Raw genomic sequence first — 23,447 nt, 5'->3', positions numbered from 1 at the left:
AATCCTCAAAAATGATGAAAAACGGCGTGCCATAGTATGCCGTACGATATGGGCTATAGCCCACGGTCCAAAATGATGAGAAACGAGGCTAACTTTTTTTTTCAAATTTTCAAAAAACATGGGCTATAACCCACCGTTTTTTTCATTTTTATTTTTTTCAAATCCTCAAAAATGATGAAAAACGGCGTGCCATAGTATGCCGTACGATATGGGCTATAGCCCACGGTCCAAAATGATGAGAAACGAGGCTAACTTTTTTTTTCAAAATTTCAAAAAACATGGGCTATAACCCACCGTTTTTTTCATTTTTCATTTTTTTCAAATCCTCAAAAATGATGAAAAACGGCGTGCCATAGTATGCCGTACGATATGGGCTATAGCCCACGGTCCAAAATGATGAGAAACGAGGCTAACTTTTTTTTTCAAAATTTCAAAAAACATGGGCTATAACCCACCGTTTTTTTCATTTTTCATTTTTTTCAAATCCTCAAAAATGATGAAAAACGGCGTGCCATAGTATGCCGTACGATATGGGCTATAGCCCACGGTCCAAAATGATGAGAAACGAGGCTAACTTTTTTTTTCAAAATTTCAAAAAACATGGGCTATAACCCACCGTTTTTTTTCATTTTTCATTTTTTTCAAATCCTCAAAAATGATGAAAAACGGCGTGCCATAGTATGCCGTACGATATGGGCTATAGCCCACGGTCCAAAATGATGAGAAACGAGGCTAACCTTTTTTTTCAAAATTTCAAAAAACATGGGCTATAACCCACCGTTTTTTTCATTTTTCATTTTTTTCAAATCCTCAAAAATGATGAAAAACGGCGTGCCATAGTATGCCGTACGATATGGGCTATAGCCCACGGTCCAAAATGATGAGAAACGAGGCTAACTTTTTTTTTCAAAATTTCAAAAAACATGGGCTATAACCCACCGTTTTTTTCATTTTTCATTTTTTTCAAATCCTCAAAAATGATGAAAAACGGCGTGCCATAGTATGCCGTACGATATGGGCTATAGCCCACGGTCCAAAATGATGAGAAACGAGGCTAACTTTTTTTTTCAAAATTTCAAAAAACATGGGCTATAACCCACCGTTTTTTTCATTTTTCATTTTTTTCAAATCCTCAAAAATGATGAAAAACGGCGTGCCATAGTATGCCGTACGATATGGGCTATAGCCCACGGTCCAAAATGATGAGAAACGAGGCTAACTTTTTTTTTCAAAATTTCAAAAAACATGGGCTATAACCCACCGTTTTTTTCATTTTTCATTTTTTTCAAATCCTCAAAAATGATGAAAAACGGCGTGCCATAGTATGCCGTACGATATGGGCTATAGCCCACGGTCCAAAATGATGAGAAACGAGGCTAACTTTTTTTTTCAAAATTTCAAAAAACATGGGCTATAACCCACCGTTTTTTTCATTTTTCATTTTTTTCAAATCCTCAAAAATAATGAAAAACGGCGTGCCATAGTATGCCGTACGATATGGGCTATAGCCCACGGTCCAAAATGATGAGAAACGAGGCTAACTTTTTTTTTCAAAATTTCAAAAAACATGGGCTATAACCCACCGTTTTTTTCATTTTTCATTTTTTTCAAATCCTCAAAAATGATGAAAAACGGCCTGCCATAGTATGCCGTACGATATGGGCTATAGCCCACGGTCCAAAATGATGAGAAACGAGGCTAACTTTTTTTTTCAAAATTTAAAAAAACATGGGCTATAACCCACCGTTTTTTTCATTTTTCATTTTTTTCAAATCCTCAAAAATTATGAAAAACGGCGTGCCATAGTATGCCGTACGATATGGGCTATAGCCCACGGTCCAAAATGATGAGAAACGAGGCTAACTTTTTTTTTCAAAATTTCAAAAAACATGGGCTATAACCCACCGTTTTTTTTAATTTTTAATTTTTTTCAAATCCTCAAAAATGATGAAAAACGGCGTGCCATAGTATGCCGTACGATATGGGCTATAGCCCACGGTCCAAAATGATGAGAAACGAGGCTAACTTTTTTTTTCAAATTTTCAAAAAACATGGGCTATAACCCACCGTTTTTTTCATTTTTCATTTTTTTCAAATCCTCAAAAATGATGAAAACCGGCGTGCCATAGTATGCCGTACGATATGGGCTATAGCCCACGGTCCAAAATGATGAGAAACGAGGCTAACTTTTTTTTTCAAAATTTCAAAAAACATGGGCTATAACCCACCGTTTTTTTTCATTTTTCATTTTTTTCAAATCCTCAAAAATGATGAAAAACGGCGTGCCATAGTATGCCGTACGATATGGGCTATAGCCCACGGTCCAAAATGATGAGAAACGAGGCTAACTTTTTTTTTCAAAATTTAAAAAAACATGGGCTATAACCCACCGTTTTTTTCATTTTTCATTTTTTTCAAATCCTCAAAAATGATGAAAAACGGCGTGCCATAGTATGCCGTACGATATGGGCTATAGCCCACGGTCCAAAATGATGAGAAACGAGGCTAACTTTTTTTTTCAAAATTTAAAAAAACATGGGCTATAACCCACCGTTTTTTTCATTTTTCATTTTTTTTAAATCCTCAAAAATGATGAAAAATGGCGTGCCATAGTATGCCGTACGATATGGGCTATAGCCCACGGTCCAAAATGATGAGAAACGAGGCTAACTTTTTTTTTCAAAATTTCAAAAAACATGGGCTATAACCCACCGTTTTTTTCATTTTTCATTTTTTTCAAATCCTCAAAAATAATGAAAAACGGCGTGCCATAGTATGCCGTACGATATGGGCTATAGCCCACGGTCCAAAATGATGAGAAACGAGGCTAACTTTTCTTTTCAAAATTTCAAAAAACATGGGCTATAACCCACCGTTTTTTTCATTTTTCATTTTTTTTAAATCCTCAAAAATGATGAAAAATTGCGTGCCATAGTATGCCGTACGATATGGGCTATAGCCCACGGTCCAAAATGATGAGAAACGAGGCTAACTTTTTTTTTCAGAATTTCAAAAAACATGGGCTATAACCCACCGTTTTTTTCATTTTTCATTTTTTTCAAATCCTCAAAAATGATGAAAAACGGCGTGCCATAGTATGCCGTACGATATGGGCTATAGCCCACGGTCCAAAATGATGAGAAACGAGGCTAACTTTTTTTTTCAAATTTTCAAAAAACATGGGCTATAACCCACCGTTTTTTTCATTTTTCATTTTTTTCAAATCCTCAAAAATAATGAAAAACGGCGTGCCATAGTATGCCGTACGATATGGGCTATAGCCCACGGTCCAAAATGATGAGAAACGAGGCTAACTTTTTTTTCCAAAATTTCAAAAAACATGGGCTATAACCCACCGTTTTTTTTCATTTTTCATTTTTTTCAAATCCTCAAAAATGATGAAAAACGGCGTGCCATAGTATGCCGTACAATATGGGCTATAGCCCACGGTCCAAAATGATGAGAAACGAGGCTAACTTTTTTTTTCAAAATTTAAAAAAACATGGGCTATAACCCACCGTTTTTTTAATTTTTAATTTTTTTCAAATCCTCAAAAATGATGAAAAACGGCGTGCCATAGTATGCCGTACGATATGGGCTATAGCCCACGGTCCAAAATGATGAGAAACGAGGCTAACTTTTTTTTTCAAAATTTCAAAAAACATGGGCTATAACCCACCGTTTTTTTCATTTTTCTTTTTTTTCAAATCCTCAAAAATGATGAAAAACGGCGTGCCATAGTATGCCGTACGATATGGGCTATAGCCCACGGTCCAAAATGATGAGAAATGAGGCTAACTGTTTTTTTTCAAAATTTCAAAAAACATGGGCTATAACCAATCGTTTTTGTCATTTCGTCATTTTTTTCAAATCTTCAAAAATGATGAAAAACTGCACGCTATAGTATGCCGTACGATATGGGCTATAGCCCACGGTCCAAAATGATGAGAAACGAGGCTAACTTTTTTTTTCAAATTTTCAAAAAACATGGGCTATAACCCATCGTTTTTGTCAAATTGCGGAATTGCGGAAATTGAGGAAATTGAGGAAATGGTAATTGCGGAATTTGCGGAAATGGAAATTGTGGAAATTGCGTAAATTGCGGATTTATTTTTTCATTTTTTCATTTTTTTCAAATCCTCAAAAATGATGAAAACGGCGCGCTAGACGCACGGCATACTATAGCGCGCCGTTTTTCATCATTTTTGAAGAATTGAAAAAAATGACGAAATGACAAAAACGATGGGTTATAGCCCATGTTTTTTGAAATTTTGGAAAAAAAAGTTAGCCTCGTTTCTCATCATTTTGGACTGTGGGCTATAGCCCATATCGTACGGCATACTATAGCGCGCTATTTTTCATCATTTTTGAGGATTTGAAAAAAATGACGAAATGACAAAAACGATGGGTTATAGCCCATGTTTTTTGAAATTTTGAAAAAAAAAGTTAGCCTCGTTTCTCATCATTTTCCGCAATTTCCGCAATTTGACAAAAACGATGGGTTATAGCCCATGTTTTTTGATTACTTTTTTTAAATTGCGGAGTATTGCGGAGGAGTTGCAGAGTGTTGCGGAAAAATGACTTCAATGACTTCTGAGACCATGGACCAATGAACCATGTAAATACAACACATTGAGCAGAAATACAAAAGCACAAAAATAACATTTTCGAATTACCGGTATTTGCTTTGATTTTTTTAACTTTCTCTTGCCGACCTCCCACATTTCATTCGATCATTAACAAAAAACAGTGTTGGATCTGTAAGGATCCATTTGGTTACACGTGCGTGCGCGCGTGCGTGCGTGTGTGAAAATTTGAAAAAAATAAGTTATCCTCGTTTCTCATCATTTTGGACCATGGGCTATAGCCCATATCGTACGGCATACTATAGCGCGCTATTTTTCATCATTTTTGAGGATTTGAAAAAAATGACGAAATGACAAAAACGATGGGTTATAGCCCATGTTTTTTTCAATTTTGAAAAAAAAAGTTAGCCTCGTTTCTCATCATTTTGGACCGTGGGCTATAGCCCATATCGTACGGCATACTATGGCACGCCGTTTTTCATCATTTTTGAGGATTTGAAAAAAATGAAAAATGAAAAAAACGGTGGGTTATAGCCCATGTTTTTTGAAATTTTGAAAAAAAAAGTTAGCCTCGTTTCTCATCATTTTGGACCGTGGGCTATAGCCCATATCGTACGGCATACTATGGCACGCCGTTTTTCATCATTTTTGAGGATTTGAAAAAAATGAAAAATACGGTGGGTTATAGCCCATGTTTTTTGAAATTTTGAAAAAAAAAGTTAGCCTCGTTTCTCATCATTTTGGACCGTGGGCTATAGCCCATATCGTACGGCATACTATGGCACGCCGTTTTTCATCATTTTTGAGGATTTGAAAAAAATGAAAAATGAAAAAAACGGTGGGTTATAGCCCATGTTTTTTGAAATTTTGAAAAAAAAAGTTAGCCTCGTTTCTCATCATTTTGGACCGTGGGCTATAGCCCATATCGTACGGCATACTATGGCACGCCGTTTTTCATCATTTTTGAGGATTTGAAAAAAATGAAAAATGAAAAAAACGGTGAGTTATAGCCCATGTTTTTTGAAATTTTGAAAAAAAAAGTTAGCCTCGTTTCTCATCATTTTGGACCGTGGGCTATAGCCCATATCGTACGGCATACTATGGCACGCCGTTTTTCATTATTTTTGAGGATTTGAAAAAAATGAAAAATGAAAAAAAACGGTGGGTTATAGCCCATGTTTTTTGAAATTTTGAAAAAAAAAGTTAGCCTCGTTTCTCATCATTTTGGACCGTGGGCTATAGCCCATATCGTACGGCATACTATGGCACGCCGTTTTTCATCATTTTTGAGGATTTGAAAAAAATGAAAAATGAAAAAAACGGTGGGTTATAGCCCATGTTTTTTGAAATTTTGAAAAAAAAAGTTAGCCTCGTTTCTCATCATTTTGGACCGTGGGCTATAGCCCATATCGTACGGCATACTATGGCACGCCGTTTTTCATCATTTTTGAGGATTTGAAAAAAATGAAAAATGAAAAAAACGGTGGGTTATAGCCCATGTTTTTTGAAATTTTGAAAAAAAAAGTTAGCCTCGTTTCTCATCATTTTGGACCGTGGGCTATAGCCCATATCGTACGGCATACTATGGCACGCCGTTTTTCATCATTTTTGAGGATTTGAAAAAAATGAAAAATGAAAAAAACGGTGGGTTATAGCCCATGTTTTTTGAAATTTTGAAAAAAAAAGTTAGCCTCGTTTCTCATCATTTTGGACCGTGGGCTATAGCCCATATCGTACGGCATACTATGGCACGCCGTTTTTCATCATTTTTGAGGATTTGAAAAAAATGAAAAATGAAAAAAAAACGGTGGGTTATAGCCCATGTTTTTTGAAATTTTGAAAAAAAAAGTTAGCCTCGTTTCTCATCATTTTGGACCGTGGGCTATAGCCCATATCGTACGGCATACTATGGCACGCCGTTTTTCATCATTTTTGAGGATTTGAAAAAAATGAAAAATGAAAAAAACGGTGGGTTCATGTTTTTTGAAATTTTGAAAAAAAAAGTTAGCCTCGTTTCTCATCATTTTGGACCGTGGGCTATAGCCCATATCGTACGGCATACTATGGCACGCCGTTTTTCATCATTTTTGAGGATTTGAAAAAAATGAAAAATGAAAAAAAAACGGTGGGTTATAGCCCATGTTTTTTGAAATTTTGAAAAAAAAAGTTAGCCTCGTTTCTCATCATTTTGGACCGTGGGCTATAGCCCATATCGTACGGCATACTATGGCACGCCGTTTTTCATCATTTTTGAGGATTTGAAAAAAATGAAAAATGAAAAAAACGGTGGGTTATAGCCCATGTTTTTCAAAATTTTGAAAAAAAAAGTTAGCCTCGTTTCTCATCATTTTGGACCGTGGGCTATAGCCCATATCGTACGGCATACTATGGCACGCCGTTTTTCATCATTTTTGAGGATTTGAAAAAAATGAAAAATGAAAAAAACGGTGGGTTATAGCCCATGTTTTTTGAAATTTTGAAAAAAAAAGTTAGCCTCGTTTCTCATCATTTTGGACCGTGGGCTATAGCCCATATCGTACGGCATACTATGGCACGCCGTTTTTCATCATTTTTGAGGATTTGAAAAAAATGAAAAATGAAAAAAACGGTGGGTTATAGCCCATGTTTTTTGAAATTTTGAAAAAAAAAGTTAGCCTCGTTTCTCATCATTTTGGACTGTGGGCTATAGCCCATATCGTACGGCATACTATGGCACGCCGTTTTTCATCATTTTTGAGGATTTGAAAAAAATGAAAAATGAAAAAAACGGTGGGTTATAGCCCATGTTTTTTGAAATTTTGAAAAAAAAAGTTAGCCTCGTTTCTCATCATTTTGGACCGTGGGCTATAGCCCATATCGTACGGCATACTATGGCACGCCGTTTTTCATCATTTTTGAGGATTTGAAAAAAATGAAAAATGAAAAAAACGGTGGGTTATAGCCCATGTTTTTTGAAATTTTGAAAAAAAAAGTTAGCCTCGTTTCTCATCATTTTGGACCGTGGGCTATAGCCCATATCGTACGGCATACTATGGCACGCCGTTTTTCATCATTTTTGAGGATTTGAAAAAAATGAAAAATGAGAAAAACGGTGGGTTATAGCCCATGTTTTTTGAAATTTTGAAAAAAAAAGTTAGCCTCGTTTCTCATCATTTTGGACCGTGGGCTATAGCCCATATCGTACGGCATACTATGGCACGCCGTTTTTCATTATTTTTGAGGATTAAAAAAAAATGAAAAATGAAAAAAACGGTGGGTTATAGCCCATGTTTTTTGAAATTTTGAAAAAAAAAGTTAGCCTCGTTTCTCATCATTTTGGACCGTGGGCTATAGCCCATATCGTACGGCATACTATGGCACGCCGTTTTTCATCATTTTTGAGGATTTGAAAAAAATGAAAAATGAAAAAAAAACGGTGGGTTATAGCCCATGTTTTTTGAAATTTTGAAAAAAAAAGTTAGCCTCGTTTCTCATCATTTTGGACCGTGGGCTATAGCCCATATCGTACGGCATACTATGGCACGCCGTTTTTCATCATTTTTGAGGATTTGAAAAAAACGGTGGGTTATAGCCCATGTTTTTCAAAATTTTGAAAAAAAAAGTTAGCCTCGTTTCTCATCATTTTGGACCGTGGGCTATAGCCCATATCGTACGGCATACTATGGCACGCCGTTTTTCATCATTTTTGAGGATTTGAAAAAAATGAAAAATGAAAAAAACGGTGGGTTATAGCCCATGTTTTTTGAAATTTTGAAAAAAAAAGTTAGCCTCGTTTCTCATCATTTTGGACCGTGGGCTATAGCCCATATCGTACGGCATACTATGGCACGCCGTTTTTCATCATTTTTGAGGATTTGAAAAAAATGAAAAATGAAAAAAACGGTGGGTTATAGCCCATGTTTTTTGAAATTTTGAAAAAAAAAGTTAGCCTCGTTTCTCATCATTTTGGACTGTGGGCTATAGCCCATATCGTACGGCATACTATGGCACGCCGTTTTTCATCATTTTTGAGGATTTGAAAAAAATGAAAAATGAAAAAAACGGTGGGTTATAGCCCATGTTTTTTGAAATTTTGAAAAAAAAAGTTAGCCTCGTTTCTCATCATTTTGGACCGTGGGCTATAGCCCATATCGTACGGCATACTATGGCACGCCGTTTTTCATCATTTTTGAGGATTTGAAAAAAATGAAAAATGAAAAAAACGGTGGGTTATAGCCCATGTTTTTTGAAATTTTGAAAAAAAAAGTTAGCCTCGTTTCTCATCATTTTGGACCGTGGGCTATAGCCCATATCGTACGGCATACTATGGCACGCCGTTTTTCATCATTTTTGAGGATTTGAAAAAAATGAAAAATGAGAAAAACGGTGGGTTATAGCCCATGTTTTTTGAAATTTTGAAAAAAAAAGTTAGCCTCGTTTCTCATCATTTTGGACCGTGGGCTATAGCCCATATCGTACGGCATACTATGGCACGCCGTTTTTCATTATTTTTGAGGATTAAAAAAAAATGAAAAATGAAAAAAACGGTGGGTTATAGCCCATGTTTTTTGAAATTTTGAAAAAAAAAGTTAGCCTCGTTTCTCATCATTTTGGACCGTGGGCTATAGCCCATATCGTACGGCATACTATGGCACGCCGTTTTTCATCATTTTTGAGGATTTGAAAAAAATGAAAAATGAAAAAAAACGGTGGGTTATAGCCCATGTTTTTTGAAATTTTGAAAAAAAAAGTTAGCCTCGTTTCTCATCATTTTGGACCGTGGGCTATAGCCCATATCGTACGGCATACTATGGCACGCCGTTTTTCATCATTTTTGAGGATTTGAAAAAAATGAAAAATGAAAAAAACGGTGGGTTATAGCCCATGTTTTTTGAAATTTTGAAAAAAAAAGTTAGCCTCGTTTCTCATCATTTCGGACCGTGGGCTATAGCCCATATCGTACGGCATACTATGGCACGCCGTTTTTCATCATTTTTGAGGATTTGAAAAAAATGAAAAATGAAAAAAACGGTGGGTTATAGCCCATGTTTTTTGAAATTTTGAAAAAAAAAGTTAGCCTCGTTTCTCATCATTTTGGACCGTGGGCTATAGCCCATATCGTACGGCATACTATGGCACGCCGTTTTTCATCATTTTTGAGGATTTGAAAAAAATGAAAAATGAAAAAAACGGTGGGTTATAGCCCATGTTTTTTGAAATTTTGAAAAAAAAAGTTAGCCTCGTTTCTCATCATTTTGGACCGTGGGCTATAGCCCATATCGTACGGCATACTATGGCACGCCGTTTTTCATCATTTTTGAGGATTTGAAAAAAATGAAAAATGAAAAAAACGGTGGGTTATAGCCCATGTTTTTTGAAATTTTGGAAAAAAAAGTTAGCCTCGTTTCTCATCATTTTGGACCGTGGGCTATAGCCCATATCGTACGGCATACTATAGCGTGCAGTTTTTCATCATTTTTGAAGATTTGAAAAAAATGACGAAATGACAAAAACGATGGGTTATAGCCCATGTTTTTTGAATTTTTGAAAAAAAAAGTTAGCCTCGTTTCTCATCATTTTGGACCGTGGGCTATAGCCCATATCGTACGGCATACTATAGCGCGCAGTTTTTCATCATTTTTGAAGATTTGAAAAAAATGACGAAATGACAAAAACGATGGGTTATAACCCATGTTTTTTGAAATTTTGAAAAAAAAAGTTAGCCTCGTTTCTCATCATTTTGGACCGTGGGCTATAGCCCATATCGTACGGCATACTATAGCGCGCCGTTTTTCATCATTTTTGAGGATTTGAAAAAAATGAAAAAATGAAAAAATAAATCCGCAATTTCCACAATTTCCACAATTTCCATTTCCGCAAATTCCGCAATTACCATTTCCTCAACATATCGTTTTTTCCGCAATTTTCCGCAACACTCCGCAATTCCTCCGCAATACTCCGCAATTTAAAAAAAAAATCTAAAAAGTTTTTCACCCAGTGAAAAAAAAGAAGCTAACACCATGAATAGCCTCCTCTCACCTTCCTGTTCTTCCAAGTCCCCTGATACTGCTGTGGTCAGTGAACAGTTGATAGGAGTTCTCTGTTCTCTTTTTTGCGTTGACACCAGAAACATCAATGCATACAGTGAGTAGGCTATATGTCTATGAATCAGCACCATACTTTTGTTTACTTATGTTGTTCTAATATAACTCAGACCTGAGCCTATAACTTCCTTCAATACAGGTTGGCCCGTTGAATTTCTTGCAAAAATGACATGACATGACATGACAATGACATTCACAACAAACATTTTAGTCAGTCATATAAATGTTCAAACTGTTCCAAAACATGTTGAACATTTAGAATTATTAATATTATTCAATCAGTAGCTGAGAAAGGTTGCCTATACAGAACAATGATACTTTCATTGGTAAAGGGGGGTGCCATGTTGTCACTTTTCATTATAATAAGACAGTTCTCAATGCTCAGTTTGGGGGGGGGGGGGGGGGGGCACATAATTGGCTGGGGGTTCCCATTTGAGTTGTAATCCAGTCTGTTGTTGCATTATTTACAATAATTTCTTGGATAGTGAAGGGAGAGAGGGATAGAGAGGCAGAGAGACATTGGGATGACTCATGTAGTGGGCAATGTAGACTTTCTGCCTTGTGATGACAGTGATTACAAATTAATCTGAAAGAGGAAGCTCACTTAGCTTGCTAAACTTGTCACGTTTGCACATTGTGCATGTCTTCTTTTGCTTACTACTATGTGCTGTCTGTAAAAAATAAAAATACAAACAAACAATTTATGAAACAAAGTTTATTCTTTATTTTACATATCTGTACATAAACATTTCTTCCCTCAAATAAAGATTCAGAATACAATAAGATGAAAACGATATTAACACACGTATTCATTTAAAATGACTTGTGTCAGAAAATCAACATTCACAAAATGTTGAAGAGCAATTAGAGTGAACGTATTACCAAAAGCTACGACTCCACTACAAGGCAGGCATGTTTCCTTACACTCTTTTAGCACCTTCAAATAAACATTTCTCAGTTGAAAACTACCATTTGTGCAGAATAAAAACAGTTTGACTTTGAAATACTTTAAAATTACTGTACCTTCCAACTTAAAATGGTCTGAAGAAGTTAGTTTTTTTTAATAGATTTTATACAATGTTGTTTCGTTTTTTTTTTCTCTTTCTACTAAATTTCTCACTATTATTATTTTTTTCCCCCACAATTTTTGCATTTGACATTTATAATTTAGTGGCGAATGTAGAAAGTTAAAAAGAAACAATAGCGAAGCAAGGCCGATCACTGCACAGGAAGCTGGGGACAGTATCCATGACAACACACAATCAATTTCCTCTTCTCCCAGGAAGTAGGAAGTGCTCCACTGTCCTTAGCGCTGGGATAAACCACAGAAGCAAATGAAAGGGGGGGGGGGGGGGGGGGGGGTGGAGATAGGAAGGAGGAAAAACATGGGAAGGGGGGTATGGGTGGACAACTGGACATGGGCTGGAGGAGTTATAGGGTATGGGTGGACAACTGGAGATGGGCTGGAGGAGTTATAGGGTATGGGTGGACAACTGGACATGGGCTGGAGGAGTAATAGGGTATGGGTGGACAACTGGACATGGGCTTGAGGATTGGGGTAAGAGTTTGGTTCCGGGACAAGGGAACATGCTCCTTCCGATGTCCGAACTTATTTTATTTATTTATTTTTCGGAAAGGGAGGTGATAATAACTTTTTTCCGGATGCTCCTACACCCCCAGATGTCCTGATTGTCCGAACTAGTTCGAAAAGACCTGCCGAAATGTATGTTTTTTTCCCCCAGATGTCAGAAGGAGCATGTATTGACCTTAAGATTTGGGCAGGTAGGAAGGGAATAGGGGATTAGTTTGGTCTGTTTAGGTTAGAACGGGTGTTTAGTTTGGTGTGGGTAGGTTGGAACAGGGGCGTAGTTTCGAGTAGGTAGGTCAGTCTGGGGTAAAACTGGGTTGTACATCTTATTTGGAAGGGGTCTTCTCGGCCATGTGTTTCTGCTGGCTCTCAGCATGCCTGAGGAAGAGAAACAAGACAGCCCATAGTTAGACAACCTTACTCAAAGACAGAGACTGTTTCCTTTGACAGTGACAGGAGCTTGGTCGGCTGAATGAAAGAATAGCGAAGGCAGCGAGCATGAGCCTACTCTCTCAAGTAGGTTCTCTAAGCCCTCCTACCTAGTGAGGTCCTCTATGTCCACCAACATGGCGTCTTGCTCCATGTGAAGCTCATCCCGGATCAGCAACAGCTGCACCAGCTCCTCGTTCAGACCTGGAACAGAGACAGGATGGTGTCAGGCAGGAGAAAAGCCGTAGGAATAAACACTGAAGCGCACAGGAGGAAGTGGACTAAGAAAGGAGAGGAGCCAAACCGAGTTCCTGTTTCCTTCTACACAAAAAAGGAGGTAGTGCCCCAAGAGGCAAGACTAAAGGAAAAGATAATCATCTTTTTTTCTACCGAGTGGGTTCCCAGATTGCCATAGGGATCTCCATATATGGGCTGAATATTGATGACATTACGTGATGTCACGAGGCATGACCATATAAGGGGCGTGACCACCTGACGGGAAATGCATGATTCCATAGTTAACTGCGACCAATAATAATAATAACTAGAACTGCACTCTGTCGAGTGCATACTTGCTTGTAGGCCATGAATGGCCAACTAGTGCGCAAGTACTTTCGACCGCTATAAACTGTCAAATCTCAGTATCTCTGTGAAGGAACGTTTGAAATTTCTAATTATTAGGTGTAAAAAACATATCGTCACCATCGAAAACCAATTACACTCTGGCATTGGGTCCTTTAATCCACATATTTCTTACGTCATCATTGAGAGCTAGTAGTTATACATATACTATGTATATGTAATTTGTAAGTTGATTAGCGATATACTATGGTTACTTTGCGCCTACGCACCGTCCCAGCCAACCCGCCACTTTTGATGCGTATGCACCGTCCCAGCAAATTGTGCCTGATACGGCAGTGGTGCCAGATTACATACATGTATACACAGGAGCATTACCTTTAATCCTCCCAACACTAAAACATATCGTCATTACGTCACCATCGAAAACCAATTACACTTTGGCATTGGGTCCTTTAATCCACATATTTCTTACGTCATCATTGAGAGCTAGTTATACATATACACACCATGTAATCTAGTCCCAGCAAATCAGGCACAAGTTGCTGGGACGGTGCATACGCATCAAAAGTGGCGGGTTGGTTGGGACGGTGCATACGAGTCCCGGGCGAAACTATTACTTGCGCGCTCTGCTTGCGCAAGTAATAATAATAATAATAATAATGCCAGTAATGCCTGAAAATAGAAAAACAGTTCAATGAGATTGTAAATTGAACGTTTGTTGACAAGAGCTATTCTGTGTTCTTTGGCGTTGTGGGGATTTTGGAACCTGAAAGGTTCCATGTAAAGATATATGATTATTCATCTTTGTACCAGGGCCAATGATCAGCAGTAACATTATAAACTGTGGAGAAACTACCAGTACAGTTCTCTGAATTGACTTTCATTGCGGAAAGTACTGTATTGCATAAGATAGAGGTGAGTCTTTCTAAGGTCTGGTAGTGACCCTGTAGCCCATTCTTTCATATCAGGGTTTGTGTGACCATCCACTGTGCTCAAACTGCCCATATGGATTATTTCTTGTATGTGTGTGATTATTGTGATACTCACTTTCAATCTGAGAGTGCAGGTCATTGACTATGACTGTGAGTTGTCCCACAGTCATGTCTCTCAGGTCAGTGGGTTTCAGGCTCCTCTTCATTAGACACTCACTGATGTGTGGCATATGTGGAAGCTGCAGTGAAAGAGACACAGTAAGGCATGAGCACTTACAACAACACAGAATATTGAACCCCAAGTCACTTGAACCCATTAAGACATGATACTTTTCCAAAAAAGGTTTGAGAACCACTGTTGTAAATCCTAAGATACACAATACTGAATATTTGTATTGCTCGTTAATATTTTAATATTTGTTCTGTGAGAATGTTCAAGTCAAAGCCACAGAGAGTCAAATGCAAGTCAAGTCACAAATCACTGGTTACTATGACCACATTGGCCAGGGCCATATGATCCATATCAGGCAAGGACCCGGGGACCCTTACCATTGTTCAAAGCATCTGAACCACAATCAGAGCTTCATTGTTCAAGTTTTTTATATACCTATGACCTTCATTTTCTCCACACCAGGACTTATTGTCAGAAGATGGATGTGGATATACTCATTTTTCTGAACAAGAAATAGGCTATAGTAACCTTTTTTGTTGTTGTAATTTTTAGGCTACTTTACTTGCTGAGTTTTGTCTTAGCCAGAAGATTCAGGCAGTAGGCCTTTGTTTAAATTCCATAACAATATGATTCCAAACGGTATGTTTCTGAAATAATCCTCTTATGATGGACTTTTCTCATGTAATTTTCTCATGGTGAGTACGGTACTCACAACATATATCTTTGCATTATATCTGACACGTGTTTGTGGTTAATAGCTAAACATTAAGATTTTATTATGATGGATTGGCAACCTTTGGGTATTGATGTGTGTATGTGTGGTATTGACTGATTGATTGAGTGAATACTTTTGCAGAAAAAAGCACAGGAAAGTACAGTTAAATACATACTTAATTCAGATGCATACATGCATACATTTGTCTATACAACAAGTGGTGCTGTGCAGCCAAGATGCGTTTTAAAATAGATTATTCCCCATGCCAGTAATACATCGAGCAAATTATGCGATCACTCAATCTGTGAAATAATTTAAAATAATTGTCCCAAGCTGTGAAATTCATTGCATTCATTGCAATTCATGCATCCCTTTTATAGAGCCTATAATTTAGCTCTAATCTAGACATAAATATGTGGTATTAAGGTGTGTTTGGGGCACCGTGATATAATAATCAGGACTCAAGCTAGACTGCCCCAGTCCTAGATTCAAGGTTTCATTTGATGTACAACACCCTGTGACCACATAAAGTAAAAACTCTCCAGCAGGGGGCAGTATTTCCACTCCTTATGTCTGTATGCACAAACAGCAGTAGATAGCTTCTCACTTAACGGCAATTACCACATAATTACAATATGTACTGTCTTTTTCACATCAACATATTTAAGGTATAAAAACAATGACGCATTTGTATATTGCGCAAACACTGACTTGTTGAGTAAGAGCCGATTCGTCTTTACACATGATCAATCCTGCAAGCAGGGTGGGCTTAAACATCACTCAGCCTGCTCAGGACATGGAGATCTGAGATCTGTGAACCTGTGGCAGTGGTAGCTCTTGCAGAGAGGAACACTAATGTTTTAGCATCTTGATTCCCTTGCAGAAAACAAAATACTGCGCCGCTGGTACTCAATGTGTATATTTTATACGTTTTCCTCTTATCTCGCTCTATATTGAGTATGTATTGAAGAGCAATGTCAAATGACTAACAGATTTTCAAGTGAGAAAGGAATACAACCCCTTTCTCTGTAGTCTGTACATGCCTGTGTCACCTCATAATATGTTGACACAAGAGAAAACGTGTGCTCTCTCTCTCTGTCTCTCTCTCTCTCTCTCGCTCTGTGTACATATGTGTGGGTGGGTGCTCAGCTGAATCTACCCGCTATAGTTTCTCCCTCCTCCTCTTTCACATGTGTCACAGTTTCAGTGTGACTACAGAACAGAACAGAGACGAGGGGTGCTCTGCCACCACAGGGAAATCGGGTGGGCGATGTCGGTTAGAGGCTACCTTCTGCTGGAACTTCTGTGGTAGATTGATCATACTATTGCCATGTCACAGGTATGACACAAGCCAGCTGCCAACCGTCCAGTCATATTCTATAGGATATAACATGTTGCGAAAGAAGGGGAAGAACCTTCATCTGTGGTAAGACTTTGCAAGGTGGTAGTTTATGTGAAACCAGTTTCTTCCCCTGTATTTGAGCTCCCCTTTCTCTTTCTCCCTCTCTTTATTTAATTCATGCACATGCACATGCACGCACGCAGGCAGGCACACCCGCGCATGCATGCAGCACGCACGCACGCACGCATGCACATATCTTGATTTTGTTAATACAGTCTTACACACAATAGGTTTATGCCTAGGCTATTATCATTCAGAAATAACCCATTTTCATGCTAACAATAACATGTATCACAGTGTGCTATGTTTGGTGAGCAACACCATTGTGTGAGGAAGTATAAATGAGTGCTGAGTGCTGACCCACTCTTGATAAATGGCTCAAACAGACCACTGTACTGTAAAATGTAACTGAACAGAACATGTTAACTAATAATGCTACAATAAAAGGATGCTTGTGGAGGCAAGGAACAAATCAATCTCTGGTGTTGTTAAACTAATAAAGTTTCATCAACGGATTAACCCTGTCATCACTATTTTGAGCAAATCTTCTAAAATACGTTATGAGCTTGTAATGTAGATCGGCTACTATATTTCATAAAATAGGGTTGAAGTGGTTAATTCAATCTTAATCATTGTTGCTTGTGTGTTCTGTCTAATATATATCTGAATCTTGAAGTTTGAATTGAACAGAATAATTATTATAATTAAAACCCTTTAATGAACACTTGTGTTCTGTCCTGGTGTGACATTGATCTTCTTCGATTGCTTGGCATCGCCATGTCCCGAAACACATAAGTCAATGCTGCTTTCAAGCAGATTAATTATAGATGGACCTAGCCAAGACCCCCCCCCCCCCCCCCCAGGTGGAGATAGAGTTTGTGTATGCGTGTACAAGACTGTGTGTGAACGTGTGTTGTGTGTATGCTGTTGAATGGGTGGTGTGGCAGATAAAAATGGATGAAATAATGATGAACACCGACATCTCACGCAGAGGATGTGAGTAGGAAAGGAAAGGGGAAAGAGAAGTGGGCATATCACTCCCAGAATCTGCTTGCTCGTGAATTTTTCCATTCAATCAGTCGATGCCGTTACATCGTTCTGGGGAAATAAACATAACTTTTGAAAGTGACGCACGCACGCACGCACGCACGCACGCACGCACGCACGCACGCACGCACGCAGACAGCTCTAGTACTACGCCGAACTGGTCAATTACGTGGGGTCACATCCCACTGCATGTTTTTATTTCAAAGAAATTGTCCCACGATTTCTTTCACACTTTTTCACACATCTTTTCACCCTGTGCGAATTGCCTAAGCTGTAATCCTCATCTGTAAGCGCATTGCTTCATTCCCCCGTCGGGGGTACACACAAGGTTTTTACTCTTGACACTTTTTTGCTCTGTGTGATGTATTGGAAATGATGTAATTTCAACTGAAAAACAAGACAGCAACATTTGGTGAAAGGACTGTGTTGATATGAATCAGCCTTCATTAGGGTGTTTGCGTTGCATGGCGTTAATACTGTGGCATACTGACCAGGTCGGCCACAGGTGACTTCTTGCGATTCTGTTTCTCCACCTCCACCTGCATCTTGGCCATGGGTTTGGCCATGGCCAGAGCCAGCTTGGCCTCCATCTGTAGCTTTTTCTGTCGACTCAGGAAGTCCATGTCCTCCAGAGACTCCTCCTCCTCCTCCGTGGTGTCCCTGTCCGAGTAGGATGAACTCTGCTTCGACTGGATATAGATGGAGAGCGGAGGAGAAATTGGATGAAGGGGACATGATGGTAGCATCCTTAGGATTAGCGCCTTTGGTATTTAGGCACGTAGGCCTACAGTACAGTAAAATCCTCAGTGTTCGTTCATTTATTTGAAACTGAATTGTTTGCGCCTGATGCCATGACGACACATTGATATTACACAACACACTCAATATTTGGGCTTATTTGCATTGGGCACTCCGGTACTCCGGAACTCCTTATATGGTTATGGTTGAGTCATAGTGACAGAGAACGATGGTATCGTATCTCTCTCTCTCTCTCTCTTTCTCTCTCTCTCTCTCTCTGCCTCAGGTTGACAGGAGGGTTGACAGGAGGGTTAATGTGGCCAGTCATCCGTAGCATGGTTTTGAATTCACCGCTCATTTGCAGCTACTGCATTGGTTAATGGCCCAGAAAAAGAGAAATTCACACACTCACTAATTGACAGCTATGTCACTCTCTTATTGTTCACACCGTGTCCCAAAGATGAAATTATTGAAATTATTTTACGAGTTCTGCTTCTTCACCTATGATATTATCAGGCCCAGTTCCTATATGTGTGTGTGTGTGTGTGTGTGTGTGTGTGTGTGTGTGTGTGTGTGTGTGTGTGTGTGTGTGTGTGTGTGTGTGTGTGTGTGTGTGTGTGTGTGTGTGAGACAGTGGGTAAGGATGTACCATGGGAGACAGTGGTGTGTCCAGACTGGTCTCTGTCTTGCTGTCATCTGCATCACTGTCCTTGTCGCTGCCACTGTCATTGACAAAACAGATCTGTAGGTTCATCCCACTTTGCAGCCTAGGGACAGACAAAGGGAAAAGGGGAGAGATGTCATAATTAGCATGGGATCCCAGATAGAGTCAAATCAGGTTACTGACAGCGGTATAGTTATAGTAAAAGACTAGGATTAGGGCCATAAACGGCAGTGATATACCAATGGTGAATATAATTACTCATGTTAACACAAATTACAGTATATATAAGTCCTATGTAGTGTACAAATGCAACGGTACATTTGGGTGCATTTCTACACTCTCAGAGTTAGATGAACACTATAGTGCACACCAGCCAGTGTAGTGTTAGTTGTACTGTATCATGTATACATGTCAAACACGTAGGGTTAGGATTAGGGTTGTATGTATTGCATACATGTCAAACATATAGCAGGGCAAGAATTTCATCAGTTTGAAATTATGCTAATAAGGGGGTCGTGTGGCGGTCAGCCGCGGTACACGTGGAGGCGTGATCGTGTGGCAGTCAGCCCGCGGTACACTTGGAGGCGTGATCCCCCGTGGGAACTGTGAGGAAGGGAGAAGGTGAGGAGAGATGGGGGAGATGGAGCAGTGGAGATGCTGCTGGAGGTGGTGATGGGGATGGTGGCGGGATACGAAAAGCATAGAGGATGCTGGGTTGTCTGGGGCGGGTATAAGTAGGCTCAGGTAGATTGTCATGGAGGGCGGAGGATGGCGTGAAGGTATGGTCAAGGTGTGTTCCTCCGCCTCCTGAACATCTGTTGTTCCAACTCCATTAAAAGAGCCCAGTAACTCCAGGGCTGAGTGTATGAAATGTAGATTTTTATTCAGGATATTTTGTTAAAGCCGGACTATGTAACTTTATTTTTCTACCCGAGATTTGAACCCAGTTTCCTGCATTTTTGTGAGCCTGCCTGTTTGCTCAGGGGATAAATTGAATAATAAAATTAATTAAAATGTGTGTGTGTGTGTGTGTGTGTGTGTGTGTGTGTGTGTGTGTGTGTGTGTGTGTGTGTGTTATATGTTATGTACAGTATATGTGTGTATGCAACTATGCATACATGTTAAACATACAGAAATTGTATAGCATACAGTACGTATGTGCGTATTCATATATATTGTATTGTATTATTTTGTTGTTATAGTATTTATAGTATCTGTGTGATTTGTTCGTATATAGTAATAGTATACACTGATGGTGTTGCTCTCGTTTGCCTTTGCGTTCCGGCTTCCTGCGGTTGCGTCGTGTCGGGCTGCCTGCTGTTGCACTCGTTTGCGTTGCGTCTTTTGCGTCGACTGCCACAATTTCGGCCGGTTCTGTCATTTCACCTCATTTCACCTAACTTGTGGACACTGCCTGTCATCTGCAGAAGAACGTGATGGTTCACGGTAACTGGGTAAGTATCTGTTTTTGTATTCTTTGCTGCTGGTAGGGTAGGGCTGGTAGGGTAGGGTAGGGCTCCTACAAGGGTAGGTTTTTGCGTTGCGTCGCAAACAAAGCACTTTGGCACAGGCATGGAGCTCCTGGTTTACTGGGATGGGGTTCGATTCCCTGCTGCGCCCTATGCTGATTACATTTAATCTGTTAAACAGGCATCCTTTTGCACAATAGAGCGTCGCAGTCCCTCCCCCTTTCAGAACGACGAGTGGCCCAGGAATTTTTTCTCCATAGGCATTTCAAAACTTATTTATTTAAAGACCTTTAAGCGTCGTATACGAAGCCAACTCCTGTCGTGACAAATCATGACAACGCACACAATATTTTGGACCAAATGATTACAAAGAACACAACATGTTGTAACCTGCCGTTTTATCTACTTTCTAATTCTTTGTTTGACCCGAAAAATTGTGTTTGTCATGATTGGTCCGAATGTTCACTCGAAAATTCCTGCCCAAGTTCGAGTCCTAAAATAAGGGCTAGGGTACAGCCTTAGTGTGCACACAAACACACACACACAATGTACTGTACGCATGATTTGGATCACAGGAATTATATTGTAAGTGTGTGTTTTGTCCAATATATACAGTATACCCAATGCTCCTTCCAGTCAAATGCACTAGTATGTAAGAGCACAGTTGAGCTGAATGAGTGTTCACTGCCTCTCTCCCGCTCTCTCTCTCTCTCTGTGTTCTTCCTTTTCTCTGATGTGACAGTCTACACTGTCTACAGGTACTCCACCCACTGGGTTTAGGCCTGCTGCATGCATGTACACTAATCAATCACGACTCTCATCATTTGGCAGTGTAAGTTTCCCCTTTCTCTTTTTCACATATCAATTGAAAGTGTGTCATACAGTGGTAAATAAAACAAAGTTTTGAATGACAACCAACCAAACCCCACAGGCCACAGAGAAAAACAGGCTTTCACGAACACTGAAGTGTAACCTCACGCTATGGAGTGAGAGTGTGGTGACTGGGGATGTAATGTAAGACAGAACTAGCAATCATTTGGCTGGAGACCCCCAGGAACCCCCTAAAGGGGTCCCTGGGCCCCATGCTGAGTAACACGTTATTAAGACATGTTAATGGGAGGTAAACTCACTTTTCCCATGATGGCATTCACTGAATCACTGCCGATATATTTTTCCCTTTTTCTACTTTGTACAGTTGTATCGTTTTATATTTTTATTTAGCGTGTTGATAATATTGTATTTTGGTGTTATTTTTATGCTATTTTGATTAATTGGAAACAATGTGTTGTCCTTTTAGCTCAAATGTCTGACTGTACCTCGTGCTGTTAACATTTCTGTCTAATAAAGTATTCAATCAATCAATCAATCAATAAGCTGTTTTACCGTGAGGACAGGCTGGGCTTGCCACTCTTACTGCAGCTGGTGTAGATGCCTGGCCCATCGTCAAAGAAACTGCCCAGTGCCAGCTTCTGCCTGATCGACTCCCTCTCATTCTTTTGGGCCTGTAGAGATGAAAAGGTTAAGGTTTAGTAGACATTCCTTTTATATTTCTTTATTCTTTATATATATATATATATATATATATATATATATCAGAATTTAGGAGGTCAGCATAATATTTCCTATTCACTGAAAGGTTACATAAAATGCTTGAGTCTCCACAGGACTCAAAAATATATCTACCTTCACCTTGGGACGAGGAGATAAATTGCACACCTCACCTGCACATTATTTTGCCACGCGTAATGATGTGATGGGTCTCTAAATGCTAGTAGCAGTGTGAGGTTTGTTGTAATCATAATGATCTCCCACACAAGGCATAGATTCAGCATAGGAACATTGGAAATAGTGTGACAGGCAACAAGTTCCCAGTAGCAATGACATGACAATGCCAACCTTCACCAGCAGGTGGAGCTCTAGCTCCAGTGAAACATGAAGGAGGGCTGAGTCTCACACCAGCAGCTAGCCAGTCTTCAGCTTCATTGAATGGCCATAAATCATGCATCTGTTAGATTGCAACCAGTTTCGTGCATGATTAAATCAGTGAGTACACCAATGTAATGAGATTCCAGTGTGAAAAGTGTTCCCAGTATTCCTTTGGCCTGCTGCTCCCAATCCGGAATTCCTACATCTGTGCCAAGCATGCCTTGGCAGTACTTTCACAGTCTCACTCAACCCAACGGGGTCTCATACTGTGTGTGCACTGACTGCTTGTAAACAAGCAATGATATACATATACACATACTGACAAAGTAATTCGTAACTTGATGAAGTATAAAAGTATCTACATTCTGCACCAGTCAACCAATCGGAGAAGCCCCCTCATATGGTGCGTTCACACGGGCAGACACAAAGACACGTTGTGAGTTGATTTGGAGCAGCTACAGTACATGCATCGTTGCGTCTTTGCATCGTCATGCCACTGGCTTCCATTGGCAATGAAAGGTAGACTGTGTCGTTGCCGTGTGAACAACAGAGCGAGGTGTGTGTATGTGGGGGTTGGTTCTCTTAGGGGAGTCTGGGGAAAAATATCGAGTGCTGAATACAATGCGCACGCACACACGCACCCACAGTCGCACACACACTGGGTCAACCAGCCTAACCTTCCTCTCTCAGGCCGAGCCCTACAGATTGAAGGAGCGTGTGGGGAGGCGGAGGTTTGAAGAGGCAGTAGGTGGTTTCAGGGCCAAACCTCAATCCCTTCCTGTACGTCCACTTACTCCCACCCTTTGAAAAATGTTCCCTTCTTCATTTAACCCTGTGCCGACTTATCTTCCCTTCCGCTCACCTCGACCCGACTCAGGTTCGCCAAGCCTTTCCTGTCATTTATGCCCCAGTTTCAGCCATCTCTTCTCTGTCCCATCGCTCTGTCTGCCTCACTCCTTCATAGTTCACTTTGTCCTCGTGCTCCCTCTCTCCACTGTGTTTCCATTCATCGCTCACCTATAGTCCATCATTGCCTTAACCACTCTCTCTCTCTCTCTCTCTCTGTCTCTCTCTCTCTCGCACGCACACAGTCTTGCATGGCTCCATCCTTCAC

General features: G+C 39.6%; 1 protein-coding gene across 3 annotated transcripts in view; it reads right to left on the bottom strand.

Annotated features, from left to right (window-relative positions):
- Window positions 1-11,369: 11,369 nt before the first annotated feature.
- Window positions 11,370-23,447, bottom strand: part of schip1 (schwannomin interacting protein 1) — a 44,686-nt gene continuing 32,608 nt past the window's right edge. For all 3 annotated transcript variants that reach the window (XM_080771385.1, XM_080771387.1, XM_080771386.1), the window contains 6 exons: window positions 21,791-21,909; window positions 18,924-19,041; window positions 18,028-18,225; window positions 14,316-14,439; window positions 12,797-12,890; window positions 11,370-12,635 (listed from right to left, as the gene is read on the bottom strand). In XM_080771385.1, coding sequence (XP_080627511.1) covers window positions 12,584-12,635; window positions 12,797-12,890; window positions 14,316-14,439; window positions 18,028-18,225; window positions 18,924-19,041; window positions 21,791-21,909 — 705 coding nt within the window. In that variant the 3' untranslated portion in view covers window positions 11,370-12,583. The remainder of the gene's footprint in view (window positions 12,636-12,796; window positions 12,891-14,315; window positions 14,440-18,027; window positions 18,226-18,923; window positions 19,042-21,790; window positions 21,910-23,447) is intronic.

The sequence above is a fragment of the Protomyctophum bolini genome (genome assembly GCF_963924005.1).
Source record: "Protomyctophum bolini genome assembly, chromosome: 9".
In the NCBI taxonomy this organism is placed as follows: Eukaryota; Metazoa; Chordata; class Actinopteri; order Myctophiformes; family Myctophidae; genus Protomyctophum; species Protomyctophum bolini.
The sequence above is the reverse complement of the archived record's forward strand: the minus strand, read 5'-3'. Positions and strand labels throughout refer to the sequence as shown.